Here is a 23,699-nt window from a genome sequence, read left to right on the forward strand (position 1 = left end):
CCTTCAGAGCAAGATGGAGGATTTCCTAAGGCAAGGGTCACCTCAGCTCAGAACACCTTAGGGGCTGTCCTGGCTGGAGAGTGACTCCTCCTTGTTTTTCTCATTATCTCCTCTGGACTTGCTGCTAAAAGTGGGGGCTGTGTCCCAGGGGCGGGCATCTCCACAAGCTGGAGTGCCCTGGGGCATTGTAACACGAAGCCTGAGCCTTTGAGGCTCACTGCTAGGTGTTACAGTTCCTGCGGGGGGTGTGAAGCACCTCCACCCAGTGCAGGCTTTGTTCCTGGCCTCAGAGAACACAAAGGCTCTCACCCCAGGGGGTCAGAAACTCGTCTTAGTGGCAGGCTGGCACAGACCAGTCAGCCCTGCACTGAAGGATTCAGTAAAATACAAGGGGCATCTCTAAGATGCCATCTGTGTGCATTTATTAATAAATCCAGCACTGGCATCAGTGTGGGTTTATTATTCTGAGAAGTTTGATACCAAACTTCTCAGTGTTCAGTATAGCCATTATGGAACTGTGGAGTTCTTTTTGACAAACTCCCAGACCATATACTTAGTATGGCCCCACTGTTCTTACAATATCTAAGAATAGACTTAGACACTGTAGGGGCATATTGCTCATGCAGCTGTGCCCTCACCTGTGGTATAGTCTACCCTACCCTAGGGCTTTAAGGCCTGCTAGAGGGGTGACTTACCTATGCCACAGGCAGTATTTTGTGTGCATGGCATCCTGAGGGGGATGCCATGTCGACTTTGCCTTTTTCTCCCCACCAACACACACAATCTGCAATGGCATTGTGCATGTGTTAGATGAGGGGTCCCTTAGGGTGGCACAACGCATGCTGCAGCCCTTACGGACCTTCCATGGTCACAGGGCTACCACTGGTACCTTTTACAAGGGACTTATCTGTGTGCCACAGGTGTGCCAATTGTGGAAACAATGGTACATTTTTAGTGAAAGAACACTGGTGCTGGGGACTGGTTAGCAGGGTCCCAGCACACTTCTTAGTCATGTCAGCATCAATATACGAGGCGCAAAGTGGGGGGTAACTGCAACAGGGAGTCATTTTCCTACATCATGTGATGTTACCTTACCCATAGCCATGATAATTGTCTTTCACAGTCATATCTCCAGGATGTCTTTTAACCTTATTCTGCAGGTCTATGCACCCAGGCCCCGTTTCTGTTGCATGCTGTAATGCCTTCTTATGTGTGTCCATCTGCAGCAAATAATAATTAGCTGACCAATATCCTCTCAATGTTTTAAATTGTGACATACCTGCACAAATACTTGAATTGTACTGTATCATTGACAGCTTCATTCTCCATATCCATGTGCAAGCTGTCAGCTGAAAGCACTTCTTCAACATCCTACCTACTCACGCCACTTGTGCATTGCTCCTTGGGTGATACAGTGAAGTGCGCATATGCTTATAATCCCTTACCTGCAAATATTCTTGCAACTCATGTTAACCAAAAGACAATGGCTTCATGATGCCCCTCTTAAGTAAATAAATAATTGAGCCCTTTGTATCGGGCATTGGGATTAACTCTGTCCCTGGCCACTTAATGTAATAATTAGCAAAACAACTTTGTACCTTTGACTGCTGCCCTAAAGTATTCATTGTTATTAAGAAATTTCCTGCAACTTTCATTTACTTTATTTGCGGCATTACCATCCATCCAACATCTCTTGTATTTGTTAGCTTTCGACAGCTTACTGCTTTTGTGTCAACACTCACAGGATCTTTCTCTGTATTCTCCACACCTTTGAATGTTTGTGCTATCAGTGTTGCTCTGTTATTCGTCTGTTTTATCATTATCACTATAATATGGCCCTGAGGAACTAATATCACAATGTTACAGCAGATAACGCAACCTTATGTGCAACCTTGTTGCTTTCTAAAACTGACCTTTCAAACTTTTTGCCCTTTCCATCTGTTGATAGAGTGTAACGGCACTTGACAACATGTTTTGTAATAGTCATATTTCCTTGATATTCCGACACGCTTTTGTTACCTGCATATCTTTTCCAAGTCTTGTCTTACCACCAGTTCTTGGCTATTGCATTTGGCACAGTGCACTTTCTATGATGGCTCAGGTTCTTTTCCCTGTCTGAAACCCTGATGGATTCTCTCCTGTTGTGTTATAGCATCTGGATAATTATGCTATCTTGTAAGCCTACAAAGATGTTAATGATCTTTCCTTAGTATAAGTGTTGTTCCTTATTCAAAAATTTACATTTACTGCATCATGCATGCACAGGAAACTGTGTATTTCTCAATCATAGTCTCATCTTCAGTCTTAACTAACTAAGCAGCAATACATTATCTTGTGCCATGTCATAAGCAAACACACATTTGCCGTTTGTTTCTACAAACCATGTTAGGAGCACTTCAAATTTTCTTTTTTTATGCTCTCAACCATCCTGTGATTTTATTAATGGACTCTGAAGAATTCCCCACAATTAATCTAAATGTGGACATTCTTTTAGAAACATGGTGTATAATATTCTTATAGCCACAAGATAACGTTTTCAGTATGAGCATTCATTAACTATATTTACTGTATCTGGAGAAAATAAGTCTGCACATTTTGAAGACTAACCACCGCATTTCCTATCAAGTAATCACATCACTCACTCTTTGCCGCACTCAACATTTTTTTATACATCTACATTCATCCACCCACAGTCAATTATGACCAAGTCATCTTTAACAGCATCCCATATGGGCAAATCAAAAGCTCAGCAGACACAGCATCAGTGATCAGAGACCTGCAAAGAGAGAAATAGCCCAATTATCATTTTGCATGCTCTCACACTTAGTCTGCATGGTATTCAAAATGTTCTTGTTGAAAAACTAAAGTTTGTTAACATTCACAGTAATTAAAAGGAGGCATCAAATATCCATTTACAAGATGGCTTACTGGGAGCAGGAATTTTGGAAGATTATGGTGATTAGGATTCCACTTTCATCTACATTATTAACTGTTATAAGAGTATCTGGTCTAATTTTGATATTGTTTGTCATTAGTGCTGTAATTAGTAACACCCCTATGCAGGGTTGAAAGCCCATTTACTCTCTAACCATGTGGCAGCCTGCCCCTTGTTTTTTTTTAATTTCCTGCAGACCCTGTATGTTTTCTTAAGCTGGGGACTTGTGTCACCTGGTCTCTTGACCGATGCTCTGCATGATTTTAGTACTGCTCACCAAAAATGTGCTAGACTCTATTGGGTGATTTGGATAAACACAAAGTGGTACTCTTTTTAAAGTAGGTAGCCTTCTCCCCATGACAAAGTCATGACCCTACTAACACTATGTGGAAGCTGATTATAGCAGTGAGCTAATGGCCTTTTTACCTGCAGCTCAGTGGAGAGATTGTCCACCAGCATTTCCTGGTTGTATGTCATGTCCGAGCTCCTGGGTTTCCCAAACTGAATATAGTGTTCATCAGAGTGCTTGCATACATGTGAGTTAGAGAGGGCCTGGTGTGGTTCCCCTGAGTGTATGTATACCCCCCCAATGCTGCAGTGTGCTCTCAAGAATGGGAGTCATTGCTAATGTCACCCCCTCTACATGTCTACGCACCTTTGCTCTTCTCTTCAGTTCTCTATTTTAAAGCCAAGTCCATGTATTTAGTTTGCACTCTCATCCATTGATGGAGCAGGATAGATGATTTTGTGATCACTGGACGTGGACTAAGTCATCTCTAGTAAGGCATTTGGAATGCCTGACAAGAGAAATACCTGAATAAAGACTGTTCTCAGAGACAAGATTCCACAATTTAATCAAAGAGGTGCTTTTCTGCTGGAGAGAGAAGACCCCTGCAACAGCACTGGATCCACCAGAGTCATCTGGATTCTAATACTCACATAGACACTAAGAACTCCCTAGTGGCTAGTTGCCATGACGCACCTGAAGTGAAAATCCATGTTTCTCATGATTGTTACTCTACTGGTTAGAGGCCGACTATTAGTCTGAGAGTTCAAGTAATTGGAGTTAAGCCACCACTGTACTCAATATAAGCTGATCCCTTCAACTCACTCTGTAACCTGAGGCAGAATTCTTGGCTGGGTTAAGACAACTCCCCTCCCCCTGCCAGTGGTTTCTGCAGCGAGAACCAGACTGAAGTGAAAGGCCATTTCATCTACCATACCTTAATACAAAGCATGAGTACAGTGATCCTGAGCACTACTATGAAGAGTTTCAAAATTAAACCGGGCAAGACTGGAAGCACACGTAGATGCCTAATCTGGCCCTGCGTCTAAGAATTCCCCAAACACAGCTAAAGAAGAGTATGAGACTTTTGTGCCTGTACCCACCTCTGTATTTGAGACTTACGCAAGTGTGGCTAAAGAGGATGTAAGACCTGGTTTTTACTGTAACTGTACATTCTCTCAACCAGAAGATAAGCATGAGACCTATGTGGTTTGGTACCTCCCTCATACTGAGCTGAACTTAGTCACAATACTGTTTCTTGAGTGGCAGAGACCCCATGGGCTCTCAACTTTCTCCCTGTCTGGCATTGACAGATCAATGCCATCATCTCATTTCTGCATGACACAGAGAAGATGTGAACTGAGACTTATGTACCACTGGCAGTCTGGCGCCCATTATTCTCTCTGAAACTAACACCTGTATCATCAGAGACAAGAGCTTGGTTTAGAAGGGGCCTGAAATAGTGTGGTCTGCAGATCCCCAATGAAGATGGTGTGCACGTATCCCTGTCTTGCAAACCAAGAAAGCTATCAAACTGTGCAATAGTGATTAGCAGAACTGCCCTTGGCTGTAGTCATTGACTAGAGAGATTTGAAACTGTATCCCCTCTGCATCTACATGAACACCCTTCTACAGTGATGCTTCATCAAAAATGGGCCAAATAATACCATTGTGCCAATGAATTGTGATGTCTGTTTTTTGGCTGAACGCTGATCATAGAAGTGGTGCAACAAGTGCTAAAGTACAAAAATAAGTTCCACCTGGGTAGGATCACAGGAAGTTTACAATGTAGCGTCTGGGTCCAGGCATTTTGAGCAGTACATAACCATTCATAATCATGTCTTTAGTTTTCATGCTTGCTCAGATAGTAAGCATGAGGTAGCTATGCTGTTAAAAACCTCTGCCACCATTCAAGCTGCCAGGCTGTAAGGATTACAAATAACCACTGTACCGTTAATTCAGCTGCCACCTGGAAAGGTACCCTTCGTTACTTGTTCTTAAAATCCTTCTTCATTACTTGTTATTAAAATCCTTCTTCATGTTGTACAATTACCTGCTGATTGTGCCGATGTCTGGTGGTGACATCAACAAGTGATCCATGATTGTCTTTATTCACTGTTGTTGTTTTGCATGAGAATAAAGACATGCTAAAGTGAAAATGAGGAGCGCAGCAGAAGACAACAGTGAAGGAGAAAAGGTACAGATGGGGAAAGCAGTTAAAAAAGCCTAGTACAGGGTAAGACGTAAATATGGGGCAACATAAGGTTAATGTGGAGAAGCTGAAGTTTGTTTCTTTCTGTGTTGCACATAAGCAAGAGGATACTTTGGAATACTCTATAATGTTGCAAAATACAAAAGGGATAGTGGACTTCAAGATTTACAGATATGTGCAGCGGTCAGAGTCACGTTTCAGGTTTGGTACATTCGATCTATGTTCTAGGGGGTAACACTGTGCCCTCAAGATTGTCTTTGATCTGTGAAGAGTTGCATAGAAAATGGCCAACATTTCTCTACCTCCTTTGACACATACAAATAGTGTCTGGTCCCTGTTTTAACAGGGATTGGGTTCATTACCTTATACCTCAGGTGGTAGAAAGAGGTTGATCTTAAGTGAGGAGAATTTTGTGCCCTCTCACATCCCAAACACTCTTGAATGTGAATAACTTCATTGTCTGCAATGCATAATAGCTAGGGTTAGTACCAGAAGTTGTAGCATATTCATAGTTCCTGCCCTGGAAAGATAGATGAAAAAAAAACGCCTACCAATCCAAGAATTCCATCCCTTTTAAATGGTTTGGAATTTTAGAATCTGTTTTTTCACAGAACTATTTATAGCTCCCTTGTGAACGTGGATACCGTTTTATCACTTGTCCACTATTTCTTCAAAAGCTGATCTTGCCTCCTGTCCACATTCTTGGTAATAACTCTACTCGTATTTTAATTTGTGTCTGATCCATCTATACTGTGGGAGAGTAAGATCAACGCACTTAAGTGCACATCCGAAACTAGTTTAAGTTTTTATCTTTGAGGAGCCTTTGAAGGAGATTCATTTGGCTTTGTAAACTGCTCCTTTGTTCGTTTTAGATGTTTCAGGGCCATTTTGAAGATCATAAACTGGAAGTCAGTGCATTTGCTTTAAAGTTGAGGTATGCTGTCTCCTACCTGTCTGGGACCTTGCAAAATAGTCCTTTGTAATAACGCACCTTTGTTGAAGGGTGATTTAGGGGTGTGAGTCATAGAGGGTTGCAATTTATTTTTGTCACCTGAAGGTCACAGCTTCAACGTCAACTTGATAGACTGCTTTTGGGATGATAACATTAGTTTTCTAGAGCAAATGTTCAATGTTGTCTTTAGTTTGTAATGAAGCAAGATACTCATTTATGTCAAGACGTAATTTTCATTTGTATGTTAAGTGATGTTTTCAATCAATTGTTGTAGTAGTCTTATTTTGAAATCCGGAATACCTAAGCAGCTGTAATAAGGGTATTCTGTGGTAGAAAGAGTCTTGTGATTCAGATGCAGTATTTAATGCATTAAAACCAAATTTAAAAACCTAGCAAAGTGTTCCTTCATATGTGAGATTTTAAGATTTTGTGTTATTAATAGGTACTTACAGTGGGATGATACTTTCTTCTGTGACCTTATCACCCACACACATTTAAAATTAAGACCCCTTTTCTGGTCAAAGTTGTTAACTGATTTTTTCAATAAAGAAAATTACACAAGAAAACCTATTATAAACTAACTGAAATGTATAGTAAAATGGAAGTTACAAAGGTCAAAAGTAATTCAAAAGTGCCAAGAGAAACAAAAGGGATTTGAAGAGAATGAGCCACAAGTCATTCTCAAAATCCATGTAGGTGCAGGGTAATATGATGGAAATTACACAAGCAGGGATGAGGGTGTATTATACTTGGTATGACGTAATGTGACATTTATAAGGTACTGATGAAAATGAAGTTTGGACAGGGCAAGTGGAATATTTTACTTTGCCATAAAGATATCAGTAGGAATGCATATCTTTATTTGTTTGTCTGCAGTAGCATGAGGGGAGTTCGAGGACCGGGTAAAACATCTCCTTAGATCTGTAATTCAGCCCAATGTGTGCAAGTTGAGATTAATTAGGATTCTATAGCTTTTTGAATGATTCCCCCAAAATGGCTACTCTTGGGACATTCAGATATCATTTGTTGCATTTTACCGTCGTCTTTGTTGGAAAACGAGCAACATGGTGAAGTCAGGAGCCTATTCCTTATGTCTGGGATTTCCTGGAATTGCCTGATTCATTTCAACTGTAAAAAAAAAAAAAAGGGGGGGGTCAGCAGAGGCGAAAGAGGACAAACTTCCCTTTACCATGGTTATTATATTGTGAGAAGGACCGATTTGACATGAGGGGTGGGCTAAGTCGCAGGATAGTAATCATTCACCATTTTTATTGAGCAATCTTCTAACCCAAAACCGTAGTTTCAAATCTAAGTGACAAAGGTCCAACAAATGCAAACAGAAGCTTTTGCAGTTTCTACCACACAGTAGGCCAGTGAGACTATTGACTTGTGAGAATTTTTCAGTACTGTGGCAAACGACTCTTAGGTTATTAAGCTAAAGTTCAATTTCTATAAAGACACTTGGTCTGTGACAGTTATAGTTTGAATGAGAGCTTTAATTATTTCACAGGACTTTGGCCACACTTTTGCAGTAGGCATTGATGAACTAAATCAGGTAAAAATGTCAACAGCACTGCATGTTGGCTTTAGCTGTAAGGGTATTAATTGTGTAGTTGTCCATGGAAGGAACCTGTGATTTCATCTTTATTGGAGAACTATTTTTAAAGAGCATGTGGATTCAGGAGGAATTATTGCATTGGTCTCAAACAGCCTTGTGTCTGGTTTCATTATTTTTATTGTCCTAATGATTTCCCCAGGAGAGCTTTTCCCACCCATTCTAATCTATAACTATTAAAGACTCTTTTATAATGTGGGTGTTATAATGGAGTCCTCCATGGAGGCTAAAATGTGACACACTGAAAGGGCAGGTTGGTCCAAGTATTGGGTGGAACTCACTGCAGCAAGAATCTTTCAAGTCTACCAGCGATCAAGAAACAAACTGATATCTTGTTTATTCTAGGAGGAATTTCTATAATACCTTGAGCTTCCTCTGACTACCCACCATAGCAGAGACAGGTTCCCAATCAAGTGGTGAATGCTCCCAAGTGAAGACTGTGAGAAATCCCAGTCAGAGTGTTCCTGGGCAATACGAAGTTACTGTTCACCATTTGTAGTAACTGTGAGTCATTCTTCTCTCTGGTGCCCTGGGGCCCCCTTGATGCAGACTTGCAAACCAGGAATCTTGCCACCCGAGAGCCAATGATTTGCTTTCAGGTTATTGAGGGAGAGCAATCCAAGGCTTACTCAGTGAAGTGCTATGGTCTAGAAACCCAGAACTCAGCCACACAATAAATAATGATAAAACAGTGTCAGTTAGTGCTCCTTTTGAAAAAGGAAATTACTGCAATTTGCACAAAACTAAATATTACACACTGAATTACAAATCTATACAAAATGGCAAATGGAAAAAGCCAGTGAGGACACCCTCTAAAGGGCCTCACACACTTCCCAGGGAAGGCACTAGGGAAAGCTTTTCAAGGTCAAATATACCCCAATGTGCACTGGACTCCATACATCCGAGGCATCTTTAATAGTGTGCATGTCAGCAGGCTTAACCCCTAAAACCACCATCCCCCCATACATGGCTAAAGCCAACATGTAATATGCAGTTATAAACAGTCAGGCCTACAGGCTGTATCATAGGCTGTTGCCATGCATTTAACAGTAATTAAATAAACATTTGACCAATAGCAAAAACAATGCAAGAAGTTCTCATAAATATGCCCTTTTTGTGCTTTTTAATATCAAATCCATTCCTGGGGCCTTTAAAGTACACTTCATAGCAAATAATAAAAGTCAAAATTACAGTGAAAGTCTATTTTTCTACTATTAAATTAGATTGACCTTGGATCTCGATTGTTCTGTGCACTTTAATGCTCACCAAATGATCCACCCCAGAATGGCTTCAAACAGAAAACACATTCTTGTTGGGTCACTCTCTCCACGCCTCAGCCGGCTCAGGGTGACAGAATTTTATGTAAGCAGATGTGGGGTCCATGTGGTGATCTGCAAAGTAAGGTTGAATACTTTTGATGGTGTCCTACGTTCAGGGCCGCCATCATAATTAGTTAAATATGGAAATGTTTACAGGCCTATCAGGACACTCCTCTAGCCCTCTTTGATGTGGCCTCCGACAAGTAGATTTTTTACTTTCTCTTCCTCATAAAAAGATGCCTATTTGATTTGCCTGTTGTGGCTGGGTTAACTTCCGCCCACATCAGAGTGACTTTCAATGTTTCGGACCCTGAAATAGAAATGGATGTTGCTCCCACTATTTCATCATGCCGAAGAAGGATGAAGGCCCTATTTTATATCTTCGTCCTCTTAACGCCTTTCTCAGGAAGGACACATTCAAAATGCTCACACTATCTCAGGTTCTGTTTGCCCTACATCTGGGTGACTGGATGGTAGCCTTGGCCCTACTTCCAGAAAGCTGGATAGTAGCCTTAGACCTGCAGGGCACATACTTTCATGTACCTGTCCTGCAGTCTCACAGGCCTTACATGTTGTTCAAGGTTGGCCAGGACCATTTTCAATTCTTCTTGCTCTCCTCTCCCTTATCAGTGCCCCTCGGGTTTCACAGAAGTGATGGCGATGGTCGCTGCACATCTTCAGAAGTTGGGGACATCAATTTTCCCTTATTCAGACCACTAACTGATGAAGGCGGGCTCACCACGGTCAGTCATAGACCACCTCCAGATAAAGGGGAACCTCCTGACATCATTGGGGTTCTCAATCAACAAGCCAAAACCCTCCTTGACTTCTTTTTAAAGACTTCCTTTTTGTGGCCCTTTTATAAACATGGTGTAGTTCAGGGCCTCCTCAGCGAGTCCAGGGCATTCAGGCCATTATCCTAATGGTTCAGCCTCTGTCCTAAATTTCAGTTAGACCAGCTCTGAGGCTTCTTCTGTTGGCCTCATGCTTCATTCTTGTCCACTTAACCAGGTGGCATTCCCAGACTTCACAGTGAGATCTAAAGACTCAGTAGGCTAAGGACTAAAGCAACCTATTGGATGTCATCTAGGTTTCAGAGGGGACTGCAGAAGATCTGCAGTGGTGACTGCTCAACTGCAGCCTGGCCAGTGTGAGAACGCTCTCCCTTCCCCACCCAGTGCTGAAGGTGGTGATGAATGCATCACTGCTGGTTTAAGGAGGTCATCTAGGAGAGGTGGAGACCAGAAAGTTCTGGTCTCCAGCCGAAACCCAACTCCACATCAGTCTGTTAGAGTTTGTAGGCCCTTAGCCTCGCATGGAAGGCCTTCCTGACGTACATGGAGAAGAGGCTGCTGCAGGTTCTCATAGACAATCCCACTGCTGTGTGGCACTACAGCAAGCTGGGCTTAGTGGGGTTTTGGGTCCCGTGCCAAGAGATGCTGCATCTCTGGTGTTGCTTGAGCACAAGGGAATTTCCTTGATCATGAACATCCTGGCAGGATCTTAGAAATGCCAAGGTGGACAAACTCAGCTGGTGACACCTTTGCAGATCATGGATGACAGTTGCACCACTGGGTGGTGCAGATCACTATCTAACAGTTGGGAAACCCCTGGCTGGATCTTTCTGTCGCCTTCAAGAAACGGTAGTGCACAATACAGGGAGTGCAGAATTATTAGGCAAATGAGTATTTTGACCACATCATCCTCTTTATGCATGTTGTCTTACTCCAAGCTGTATAGGCTCGAAAGCCTACTACCAATTAAGCATATTAGGTGATGTGCATCTCTGTAATGAGAAGGGGTGTGGTCTAATGACATCAACACCCTATATCAGGTGTGCATAATTATTAGGCAACTTCCTTTCCTTTGGCAAAATGGGTCAAAAGAAGGACTTGACAGGCTCAGAAAGTCAAAAATAGTGAGATATCTTGCAGAGGGATGCAGCACTCTTAAAATTGCAAAGCTTCTGAAGCGTGATCATCGAACAATCAAGCGTTTCATTCAAAATAGTCAACAGGGTCGCAAGAAGCGTGTGGAAAAACCAAGGCGCAAAATAACTGCCCATGAACTGAGAAAAGTCAAGCGTGCAGCTGCCACGATGCCACTTGCCACCAGTTTGGCCATATTTCAGAGCTGCAACATCACTGGAGTGCCCAAAAGCACAAGGTGTGCAATACTCAGAGACATGGCCAAGGTAAGAAAGGCTGAAAGACGACCACCACTGAACAAGACACACAAGCTGAAACGTCAAGACTGGGCCAAGAAATATCTCAAGACTGATTTTTCTAAGGTTTTATGGACTGATGAAATGAGAGTGAGTCTTGATGGGCCAGATGGATGGGCCCGTGGCTGGATTGGTAAAGGGCAGAGAGCTCCAGTCTGACTCAGACGCCAGCAAGGTGGAGGTGGAGTACTGGTTTGGGCTGGTATCATCAAAGATGAGCTTGTGGGGCCTTTTCGGGTTGAGGATGGAGTCAAGCTCAACTCCCAGTCCTACTGCCAGTTCCTGGAAGACACCTTCTTCAAGCAGTGGTACAGGAAGAAGTCTGCATCCTTCAAGAAAAACATGATTTTCATGCAGGACAATGCTCCATCACACGCGTCCAAGTACTCCACAGCGTGGCTGGCAAGAAAGGGTATAAAAGAAGGAAATCTAATGACATGGCCTCCTTGTTCACCTGATCTGAACCCCATTGAGAACCTGTGGTCCATCATCAAATGTGAGATTTACAAGGAGGGAAAACAGTACACCTCTCTGAACAGTGTCTGGGAGGCTGTGGTTGCTGCTGCACGCAATGTTGATGGTGAACAGATCAAAACACTGACAGAATCCATGGATGGCAGGCTTTTGAGTGTCCTTGCAAAGAAAGGTGGCTATATTGGTCACTGATTTGTTTTTGTTTTGTTTTTTAATGTCAGAAATGTATATTTGTGAATGTTGAGATGTTATATTGGTTTCACTGGTAATAATAAATAATTGAAATGGGTATTTTTTTTTTTTTGTTAAGTTGCCTAATAATTATGCACAGTAATAGTCACCTGCACACACAGATATCCCCCTAACATAGCTAAAACTAAAAACAAACTAAAAACTACTTCCAAAAATATTCAGCTTTGATATTAATGAGTTTTTTGGGTTCATTGAGAACATGGTTGTTGTTCAATAATAAAATTTATCCTCAAAAATACAACTTGCCTAATAATTCTGCACTCCCTGTATTTGCGCATTGGAGTTCCCAAGACAACTCTCTCTAGGAGATACCTTCTGACTATAGTGGAGCATGGGACTCCTGTCTGCCTCTCTTGTCCAAGTTCTGGAGAAGATCAGGAGTCACTGTGACAAGTCATCCTAGTGGCTCAGTATTGGGTCAGGAGACTGTGGTACACAACTTTCTGGACAGCTCTCTACCATCCTCCGATCAGGCTCCAGCTCTGGAAGGATCTTCTGTCACAGCAGCAGGACAGGGTTCTGCACCCAGCCCTACAACATCTATACCTGCATGCATGGAGATTGAGTGGCAGCAGTTGAGTGCAATTTATCTACCACCCATAGTTGTGTATGTCATCCTTGCAGCCACGCATCTCCCACAAAGTCCATTTACACCATGTTCTGAGACAAATTTGTGGCCTGGTATATGGAGTCCAAAACACATACCCCTTACAAGCCAAACAGCCGGATGCTTTATAGTTTCTTTGTCTTTTACATGGCAAGGTCTTGCAGTCGGCATTGTTAATGATTATTCGTCTCACCTTTTGGCCTTTTTTGCTTTTGCCGGACCACCCATACTTGTTTAATTCACCAGGTGTGATGTGATATCCTAAAGATTATAAACACATATTAGGTCCCAAACCATTTGTGATACCACAGTAGGACCTGAACTTGGTTCTGACATACCTCGTGTGAGCCCCCTTTGAGCCAATGCGTAGCTGCTCCTTGTGTCTTCTGATTGAAAATTGCTGTGTGCCGAAATCTGCTGACCAGTCCCAGGAGGCACTGTATCAAATAAGCCCACAGGTTAAAACAATTTAAACAAAATTAAACTCCGTTGATACAAAAATTCAAAACATCAAAACTTAAATATTTGATCAGTAAATCCCTCTTGTGCTGTATGCTCTTTGAGGAACCATAATTTGTTGCAGTGCATCAAGTGATCAAAACATATGTCTTCAGGACATTCCAAGGTTCAGAGCTGTCCAAATGGCAATACATTTCGTGTCACAGCGATCCTTCATCAGGGGAAGCTAAAACAAGACAAATCAAGAGCATAAAACATTGCACTAGTGTGGAAATATATATGTTGCACCCTGTGAGAAAGCATATGCTACTGCCATTATTGAATGAGTGAAAAGTTTAGAAGTATGTCATCTTTGCACTGAAAATGTTATCAAAAAGCATAAACTGACAAATTGTGAGTTAATGTGTGACAGCATGATACTCTGTGATCTATCTGAGCGCATGAACTGACAAATTCCGAGTTGAACATGTGTTAGCAATTGACACCATGTGTCAACCTGCCACTGCTTGTAAAGCCATGGCTGTCAAAAGTCCAAAGTGCAAAATGTAACATTACTAATATGAAAATTGAGCAAAAAGTGAAAGCTACCTCGAATCTTCATGCATGCTAACTCAGAATCTCCTGTTAAAGATACAGCACGCTTGCAAGCCGAGGACACTAAATACTCGAGATGAGCCCAGACTCAATACCCAGAAGTTAACATCGACCACGAACCCAGAAACGAAGAAGTGCTGAGTGATTTGCATGAACAATTTACATAAAATATTAAATAACAAATACACTAAACTAATAATTTTGCCATTCTGTCCTGCTGGACTTTTTGGCCTTAGCCCACTCCACAAACTCTCCACCTTCAGGATATATTGCTGTTATATCTGTTGTAAATCTGAGGTATCTGCAGTTAGAATTATCATCAGAAGAATGTGTTACTTGCCTTTGTCAACCCTCTTTCCAGCGGATACTGCATACGTTGATTTCTGCCGTGAAGCCGGCAGCCCGTCTTTTTTCAGCCACGTCTCGGAAGGTGCGTCGATATTTTCCCAGCACAGCGGTCTGTGTGTGGATTTTCAGTCTCGGTCTGCCAGCTTCACCTTCCAAGGCCCCAGGAACTGGAAAGGGCACCAGTTGGCAGGGCAGGAGTCTCAGCAGAGAGTACAGATGCTGGCAGGAGAAGTCTTTGATGGCCCTGAGACTTCAACAACAGGAGGCAAGCTCAGGACAAGCCCTTGGAGATTTTTTCACAAGCAGGAAGGCACACAAAGTCATTACCTATAATGGTCTCCAACTCTGATGAGGCTTTGAGTCTACCTTGACTGTTGCCGTGCTCCAAACCTACTGGAGCACAGCCAGTAGCCAATCCTTCCAACGCCAGTACCTTGCCTTTACCATGTAGCAGAGCTAATACTCTACAGCAGCTCTTTAAATCAGATTCAGAGAATAACAACTATGATGAGGGGTAGGGATTTGTCCCATAATATTATGAGGACAATTAGAATGCTGAATTACAGAATGTCATTGTCCTGGACACTTCCAAATATACAAAGCTTGTCTCTCCCCCTAGTCCTGCTATTGAATAGAGAGCCTCATCTGCAATGGCCATGAGGCAGGCTGCAGAGGTCCTTGACCAGCAGCTCTCCTCTAAGAAGGTCAAAACTAACATCCTGAAGGAGGTTCTTCATCCTGGTCAGGCACCTACTGGACCACACTTACCACTCAGTGAGGCCTTAATGGTAACCCCGTTAGACAGGTGAACAAAACCATGCTCAAGTACCCCAGTCAACATCGTCGTAGACCGACACCGGCAATTCCAGACTTTTTAAAGAGACATCCTAAGTCAGAAAGCCTTGTGGTCCTAGAATCCACCAACAAAGCCAACCTTGACGCTTTTCTCACAACTACTCTTTACAGTGAGTCTAAATGCATGAAGATATTTTATTTGGCAAGAGCATATTTTAATCAACTAGTCTTGCAGTCAATGAAAGCTGCTTCCTAGTCCACCACAGTCATACTTTATGGGACACAGTTGAACAAATCTGTTGGCAGTTTGAGGACCTATGGGTGTATTTGGCCCAAACCATACAGGATGGCCGGGATGCAGTGAAAACTGTCATAATGTTTGGCCTTGACACAACTGATTGCTTGAGTTGGGCATTGGGCATGAGTGTGGTGCTTTAGTGCCATACCTGTATGAGGGCTAAGGACTTCCCTGTAGATGTTCAGTCATCTTTGATGGACACACAATTGGATGGCTCTCACCTTTTTTGGTTGGAAAGTGGACCCTGCCCTCAGATGCTTTAGGTAGTGTTGTGACAGTGTATGGGGCTGTATGCTCCTATCAGACAATTCCCTCAGCGGTTTTGCCCTTTCCATGATTACAGTAGAGGTTTACAATATTGCTAACACTAAACCCCGCCGTCGGCACAACAACCTGCTCAGCCATTTCAAGTCTACTGCCCCCAAAGATCACATTCAAGGCGTCAGGTACAGTGTGCCACTCAGTCCCCCACTCTTCCAGCAACCACAACGACAAATCCTCTTTAGCATGTATTTTTTTTTTTTATATACATACACCTACACTGTAGGAAGCAGGATCATACATTTCCTCCAAGAGAGCTAAGACACAAATTCGGACGAATGACTCCTCCAACTTCTTAGGCGGGCTATGTCCTCCCATTTCCTTTTACCCTGCTGCAAAGGTCACCCCCATCAACACAGCTGGTGGCTGATTATATATTCATTTTGCAGCAGAAAATGAAGACCCTTTTGGCTGAAGGAGCAACAGAAAGCGTTCCTAATGGCTTGGAAGTAGAAACTGGATGCTCGTCTCTCTATTTTCTTGTGCCAAAGAATGATGGAGGTCTTCATCCTATTTTAGGTCTGTGCTCTCTCAAAGCCTTTCTGGGAAAGAACAAATTCAAGATGCTCATACTTACCCAGGTCTTGTCTGCCCTGTATCACAGAGACTGGATGGTAGCATTGGATCTGCACAGTGCATATTTTCATATTCCCGTCCCGTGGATCCACAAGTATTACCTACTGTTTACAGAGGGCCAGCAGCATTTCCAGTTTGCGGTGCTCCTCTTTGGCCTTTACACTGCCTTTTAGGTGTTCACAAATGTGATGGTGGTAATCACAACGCATCTTCGCGGGTCAGGTGTACCAGTCTTCCTGTACCTCGACGACTGGCTGTTAAGGTTAGGCTTTCCTCACGCAGTTGTAGATCAGCTCCAGATGAAAGCCAACCTCCAAACATAGGTGAGGTTCACTATCAACATGCCACACTCACACCTGACACCTTCACAGATGCTCCTGTTCATCTGAGCTAGCCTGGTTGCAGTGCAGTTTTGTGGTCTCCCCCTAGAGCGAAGAGTCCGGGACAATATGACTATGATCCCAATGTTTCAGCCTCTGTCTTGGATCTCAGTGAGGATGGTGTTGAGGCTGCTGGGACTCTTGGCCTTCTGCATCCTGCCTGTCGACCACACCAGATGGCAAATGCGGGCTCTGCAGTGGGATATGCAGTCCAAGTAGGCATAGTACCAGAGGAACCTATTTGATTACATACTGGTTTCAAAGGAGACTACAAAAAATCTGCAGTTGTGGCTGCTAGATCTCAATTGGGCCAGTAGCAGACCCCTCTCCTTACCCCACCCAGAGGTGACAGTGGTCACAGATGCATCCCTACTGGGCTGAGAAGTCCTTCTGGGAGAGGTGGAGATGAGGGGGCTCTGGTCTCTGACGAAAACCCACTTCCACATCAGTTTGCTGGAGCTGTGGGCTGCTGGTGTATTAGGCCTTCCTCCCATCCATCATGAGGTGGCTAGTACAGACTTTCACAGACAAAACTACTGCAATGTAGTACTACAACAAGCAGGGTGATTATGGTTGTGGTTGTTTGCAAGGAGGCAATGCACCTCTGAAGGTAGCTGACTCTCCATTGTATTTCTTTGGTTGTGAACCACCTGTATGGATCTCTAAATGCCAGGGCAGACAAACGCAGTCACTGGTGCCTGGTGGATCATGAATGATAGTTACATCCACAGGTGGCGCGGGGTATGTTCCAGCAATGGGAAGAACACTGGCTTGATCTTTTCACCACTGCAGAGATTGCACAATGTCAGCATCTTTGTGTACTAGAGTTCCTAAGAATTTTCTGGCTCTCTGAGACTCATTCCACCTGATTTGGAGCTTGGGGACTCCTGTATGTCTCCACCTCTCTCCCTCTTGGCTCTAGTTCTAAAGAATATCAATGCCAACTGGGGCCAGGTTGTCCTGGGCTCTGGATTGGGCCGTAAGGGTGTGGTATCCCTTCATGGGCTAACCCATGAGGTACTACTCTTGCAGCAATAGGGTACCATGCGTGGAGATTGAGTGCTAGAGGCTAGTCTCTTTCGATCTTTATTCTGAGGTTGGTGATGAGATTCTGACAGCTAGCTGTTCATTTACAAAATCAGTGCTAGGACAAGTTTGTTGTGTGTTGCGACATCTGTCGAATCGACTCACTACAAACTAAGCTGTCTGAAGTGTTGTTGTTTCTTTCCTCAGTGGCCCAGTAAGGACTTGCCTCAGACAATATTAAATGCAATCTGTCAGCCCTTTTATGCCTATCTTGAGGTTGTCCCGTCAGCCTTCTTTGTTAAAGTCCACCTCTAGGTCATCTGCTGCCTGGTAGCTAAGAAACAGCCCACTGAAAGATTGAGAGCTTATTCCACTTGAGCCAAGGCTTGTCATGTGTAGAATTAGAATTAACATACTTCTTTTATACAAAATAAGTATTTGACTGGACATTGATTTATTGTGCGTGCTGCTGCCACGTTAAGTTATGAGTCATGTTCACTGATCTGTAGCTACACTCTCCTCTGAGGGAGCCTTGACTGCTCGCGCAACACTACCTAACTGAGAGTCAAGTGTAGAAAGGGGTGCTTGACCCAGTTGAGCAGGATCCATAGTAGAATGGGCCCAGGGACATCAGAGGTGAAAGGCCTCAACCACCTCGGTTGGGCTCTGTAACCTCTGCTTGCCCCTTGGATCTGTGAACGGGATTCTGACAGTGACCTTCCATTTTTATGAGAACTGTGATATTTCCATCTTGTTGGTCTTATGAATCTGAAATAATTGGACGTGTTGTACTTCTGCAAAACGTATCGATACTCAGTGTCCTTTTATTCCATTCAGCTATGAGGCAAAAACATCTCTGACTCTTTGGGGGTCATTCTAACCCTGGCGGTCCGCGACCGCCAGGGCTAAAATGACAGAAGCACCGCCAACAGGCTGGCAGTGCTTCCCTGCCCATTCCGACAGCCGCGGTCGGAAAACCGGGTCCGGCGGTTTCCCGCCGGATTAGCCCCGGCTGGGCTAATCCTCCATGGCGGCGCTGCAAGCAGCGCCGCCATGGGGATTCCGACCCCCTTCCCGCCAGCCTGTTTCTGGCGGTTTTCACTGCCAGAAACAGGATGGCGGGAACGAGTGTCCTGGGGGCCCCTGCACTGCCCATGCCTCTGGCATGGGCAGTGCAGGGGCCCCCTAACAGGGCCCCAGAATGCTTTTCACTGTCTGCTTAGCAGACAGTGAAAAGCGCGACGGGTGCAACTGCACCCGTCGCACACCTGCAACACCGCCGGCTCCATTCGGAGCCGGCTTCTGTGTTGCAGGCCCTTTCCCGCTGGGCCGGCGGGTGCTCCCTTGGCGGGCGCCCGCCAGCCCAGCGGGAAAGTCAGAATGGCCCCCGCGGTCTTTTGACCGCGGAGCGGCCAATTGGCTGTTCCCGCTTTGCCGCCTGCCAAACTCGGAATGAGCCCCTTTGTCTCTTGAGGGTTACAGCCCAGGCAATGAGATGTAATATTCTTTGGATTATGGCTATATAGCATTTATGTTGTTTAAGGTAAACTAATGTATTTCTATTTTGATTAGATCGAGCAACTGTGTACTGGGGTGCTGTAAAACTGTGCGGATATTCGTTTATAGCACATTTCAGACATTGCCACGGTACTATGATTGAGGGCTTCAGTCTAAAGGGACGGTCTGCTGTCATCCGCATTTTTAAATGATTAGCTATACTGTTTAATTAGAAGTGAGTACTTTATTCCTGTGATTTCTATAGTCAATTACAAATGTATCGCCCTAGATGTGACTGTAGTACATCAACTCCATTTTGATTTTCTCAATTACTGCTAGAAAGCCTAAAGAAAAGACTCTATCATTGATTAAAGCTAATTATGTTGTAGGGTTCTTTTTCTAACATCTGCGTCTTTTAAACACGACTGTTGTGTTTACTGATACACGGTAAGAGGAGGTGAAAATGATTTCTTTTATGTTTTTTTCAGAACGGCAAAAACTTTAGGAGGCATGGCCGGGTACCTGGGCTCGGGCGCATAGAAACATTAGAAGTATCTGATCTAGTGGCGCACAGCTGGAATGTTTTAAGAACCACAAAGGAACAAACCTTGATCAATGAATAACAGAAGTCATATGTGAATAATTCAAAGGAATGGGATTTAGGGGGAAGTGAGCCAATCTGCTCATGGTCACTTTGAAATGTGTTTCATTACAGCGCTTTCACGCACAGAAGGCACTGGCTGGCACGAAGATGAGAGGCAGAAAGACAGCCTGCCGGGAAAGATTCCTATTACAGGTAGCGGTAATTGATACATCATAACTTCAAATATCATATTCAGCTTGTATTACTTAATGAACAGAATTGAATTTCAGTGGTTTGCACAAAAAACGAATATTTACCAAACTCAGTTATTGGCCCCGAGCACAGAGATGAAACAGAAGATCAGAAAGGACAGATGTGCGTTGAGAAAGCAAGGTGGAAAATAACGGGGCCTGTTTAACTCCTTGTAATCATTTTATGCATTTAAACCCTGTGAATATCATCCGCCATTTAGCCTCTCGGTCCCTGCTGTCAGCATTGCAGAGGTCAGGCTCCATGGGGAAGATCCAGTAATTATAAGGCAAACTACAGATGTTTGTGAATTGATTCTCTTCTTTTTTCAGTAATAATTGAATGTGTATCATTGGAATGAAAGCAGAGAGCAAATCAGCCAGACTGGAAGCTCTGCTTGGCCCTTAGTTACAAAGGGTATGTCGTAAAATTTCATTTTTTTTTAACCAGATGCGATTTTTTTGAAGACTTATTAAGGCCTCCAACTGCAGATGTGTTACGCTTGTTTAGTGGCAACATGACCGATGTGATTACTTTTTTCATTTTTGGATGTCAACAGCGTACATTAGTATTCAGGTCATGGCTCCATTTATCATACATCTGAATTTACTATTACCTTATTTCATAAAGTGGTGTGCCGGGTCATTATAGATTCATAGGTCTGGCGTTAAATATTTATGGACCAATACATATATTACTGCGTGGTGATGCTGAGGCATGCATCTGTAGTGGTGGGCTTTATTTGTAGCCTTTTTTTAAAAAAAGATGTGCATCCTTACACTGAAATGATTAACCTTACATGCTGAATATGTCTGTATCATTACAAAGCTTTGCTTTCAAAAGATAAAGCTTCAATTAAGGCATGGTCGCCATTTTCATATAAGCATCTAAAGATAAAAATCAAAATTATAGAATTGCATATATTTTGTACATAATTAATTGGTATAGGAACCAAAACTAACGTTTTTTTCTTTTTGATACCCTTAATGAGTATTTTTCATCTGGAGCATTTACTGTAAGATATACTTATAATTAAAGCGTTGTAGGCTTCAAGTCTAAAACTTGTTTATAGCATAGAACCTATTTATACTGTTTAAATGCTATGAAAGTCTTTGCTGAAGATTTTCAGTCATAGTGTCAGTGACTTCGCCAGGGTGCATGGTGCCTCTCAGGACTCCAGCTTCTCCTTTTTTTTTTTGGATGGCCTTGTTTAAATGTGCTTTTTATTTATTTTATTGGTCCGGAGTTCCCCAACGGCCCTGCCACCTTGAAAGAGGTCGGGATAAAGCTGGGGAACAAAGAACCCGGGGGAACATGCGACGGTGGTGGCGTTAAGCATCATATTGATGCCACTGAATAGTCTTCAATCGGGTCTCATCTTTGTTTAGTGGTAGTTGCGGTTTAATCTCTTCTTTTATGCTTCATGGCACTTGCAATCCTTAGCAATCGCATTGCCCTAAATACTTTGGCGGGTTCAAAGCAGGGCTACGGAATATTTTATTTTTTTAAGTGTTTTGTGGCTGTCAAATATATTAATTTGTGGCATTAGTAAATGACTTTGAAAATGACCCAAACGTTCAACTGAAGCCAGAGAAATGTTTTAAATATCGGCGAGATTTCTCGAAATGGAATCGATAATGACTGGCACCACTAGACATGCTCAAAGGCCACTGTACTGATATGCACCCTCATCACTATTGAGCATAATACTGCTCCAATGATGACTATGCTTAAATCTTGTGTAACGTCAATGAAAATAAAGTTTATTGATAAAAAAGATCGGCGAGATGGAGTCCCCAAGATTAATTTTTGGGTTGAAGTCTGATCGCGGCCAACATTGGTTTCAACAATGTCACAACACTGTATATGAAATCAGTATACGGTCCTTGTGTTTTTTTAATTCTTTTTGGGCTGTTCTGTTGTGTAAGATTTGTCGTTTTCATGTGCCCTTAGAGCGGACCATGGTGTCCGAATCAAAGGTTCTGCTGCAAAGCTAAATTAGAGGAAAGGTGCTCCCCTCATTCAGTCCCCTCGTCCTAACCTTGGCACCCACTCTGCCTGCTATTTCAGGGGCAGCTTTGACCTCCTATAAGGGCAGTGCCAGGATCAGAGAGCACTTGTCGAGGGCTCTCAGCACTGCTGCCAATGGCACCCATGACTTGGCTACGCCTACAGACAGGAGCCCACGGTAGGAGAGGAGCACAGTCACAGCAGCTGAGACCCAAAGCATATAAGAGGCTGAAGGAATGTATGTTGAATGGATTTCGTTGCACCCTCGGTCTCAGACAGCCTGTTATTAAAAACACATTCCAATGGTAAATATAAATCAGTGAAACTGTTTGAAAGCATACAAGAGGCTGAAGGAATGTATGCTGAAAGGATTTCATTGCACCCTTGGTCTCAGATAGCCTTTTATGAAAACAAATTTGATTCCAATGGTAAATATAAATCAGTAAAATTACGTTTAATCAAAGTTATAAATCCTGCAAACATTAAAAAGTGATCAGGCAAATTTGTGCAAGATGTTGGTATGTATACACTAATCAGGACACTGAATTAAGTGTATTAGAGAGGTGCGAAAGAGCATTGTGAAAGACAAGCATGAAAAGTGAACATCAAATTGTCACGACAATATGCTTGAACTTTCACATTTAGGTCGAATGAGCATTTTTGGACCTAGTCTCTGTGAAAATGAGATATAAAAGGCTGGCAAATGCAGGGACTGGTTAGGTTAAGATGAGATCAGAAGTGTGCGGGACTCTTAGAGAATGATCCCTTAGACAGCATAGTTGCATTAGATGCATTGCTGTTACTTTGGGCATCCATGAGCAATGGCCTGGAAGCGTCCTTTGGACCGGTGTCTGGCCAAACACCAGGGCATCATCCCACACCATGCTTTAAAATGTCCATTCTTGGGGAGAATGTGTGTGTGCTCAAGTAGGGTTGATGGTGTTGGGACTTACTACACAAAAGGTTGACAGCAAGAGTCCGGAGGGAAGCATAAATTGAAGGGAAGCTTAAGAGTGGCATCCGATCACATTTTATGGGCATGCACATGAAGGGATCTGCTGTAGGAGGAAATTAGATAGAGGAGCCAGAAAGGAAAGGTAGAGCATATCCAGAGGTGGAGGTGGTGGAACACATATGTTGAAGGATTGGAAAATATAGAAGGAGCAACAGGAGAGAGCATACGCAGATTGTGGAACAAAACGCAGAATATGCGTGAAGAATTAAAGTGATCCTTGAAACAACAAAAACAGCAGGAAAGTGAAGAACTTAAGGGTGAAGAACAGCAAGGAAAAATGGGATGATGTAGGTAAGTGAGAAGGTATAAATAAAGGGAGAAAAAACTCAGGCAGATGAGGAGCTAAGATTGGAAAAGTGGAATTAAGGATTGTGTCTGTAGAACTGAGAACGCTTTGAGGATATAGCAGTAGGAGACAGATGAGAAAATGTATGTGTTAGTGAGAGGGAAAGAAGGGATGTGATTTGGAGAGTTGAAGTTAGTGTTTGACAAACAGTTAATAGCTATGGAACAATAAAACATATGTACTTTTAAATCAGTCAGACAATATTTAAATCAATTTATGAGATGAAAAGCATAAGTTGGTAACTTGAAGTCATGGCTTAAATACATTATTGTACTGGTGCAGAAAAATGTATCTAGGGTTCTTCATCTCCACAGGCGTGGTTGCTG

At 43.0% G+C, this 23,699-nt stretch overlaps 1 protein-coding gene across 1 annotated transcript in view; it reads left to right on the forward strand.

Moving 5' to 3' along the window:
• KIZ (kizuna centrosomal protein) overlaps positions 1–23,699 on the forward strand; it is a 737,711-nt gene that overhangs the window by 445,395 nt on the left and 268,617 nt on the right. The window contains exon 11 of the mRNA XM_069236553.1: positions 19,886–19,966. Within this exon, the coding sequence (XP_069092654.1) occupies positions 19,886–19,966 (81 nt within the window). The remainder of the gene's footprint in view (positions 1–19,885; positions 19,967–23,699) is intronic.

Source organism: Pleurodeles waltl, chromosome 5, assembly GCF_031143425.1.
Source record: "Pleurodeles waltl isolate 20211129_DDA chromosome 5, aPleWal1.hap1.20221129, whole genome shotgun sequence".
In the NCBI taxonomy this organism is placed as follows: domain Eukaryota; kingdom Metazoa; phylum Chordata; class Amphibia; order Caudata; family Salamandridae; genus Pleurodeles; species Pleurodeles waltl.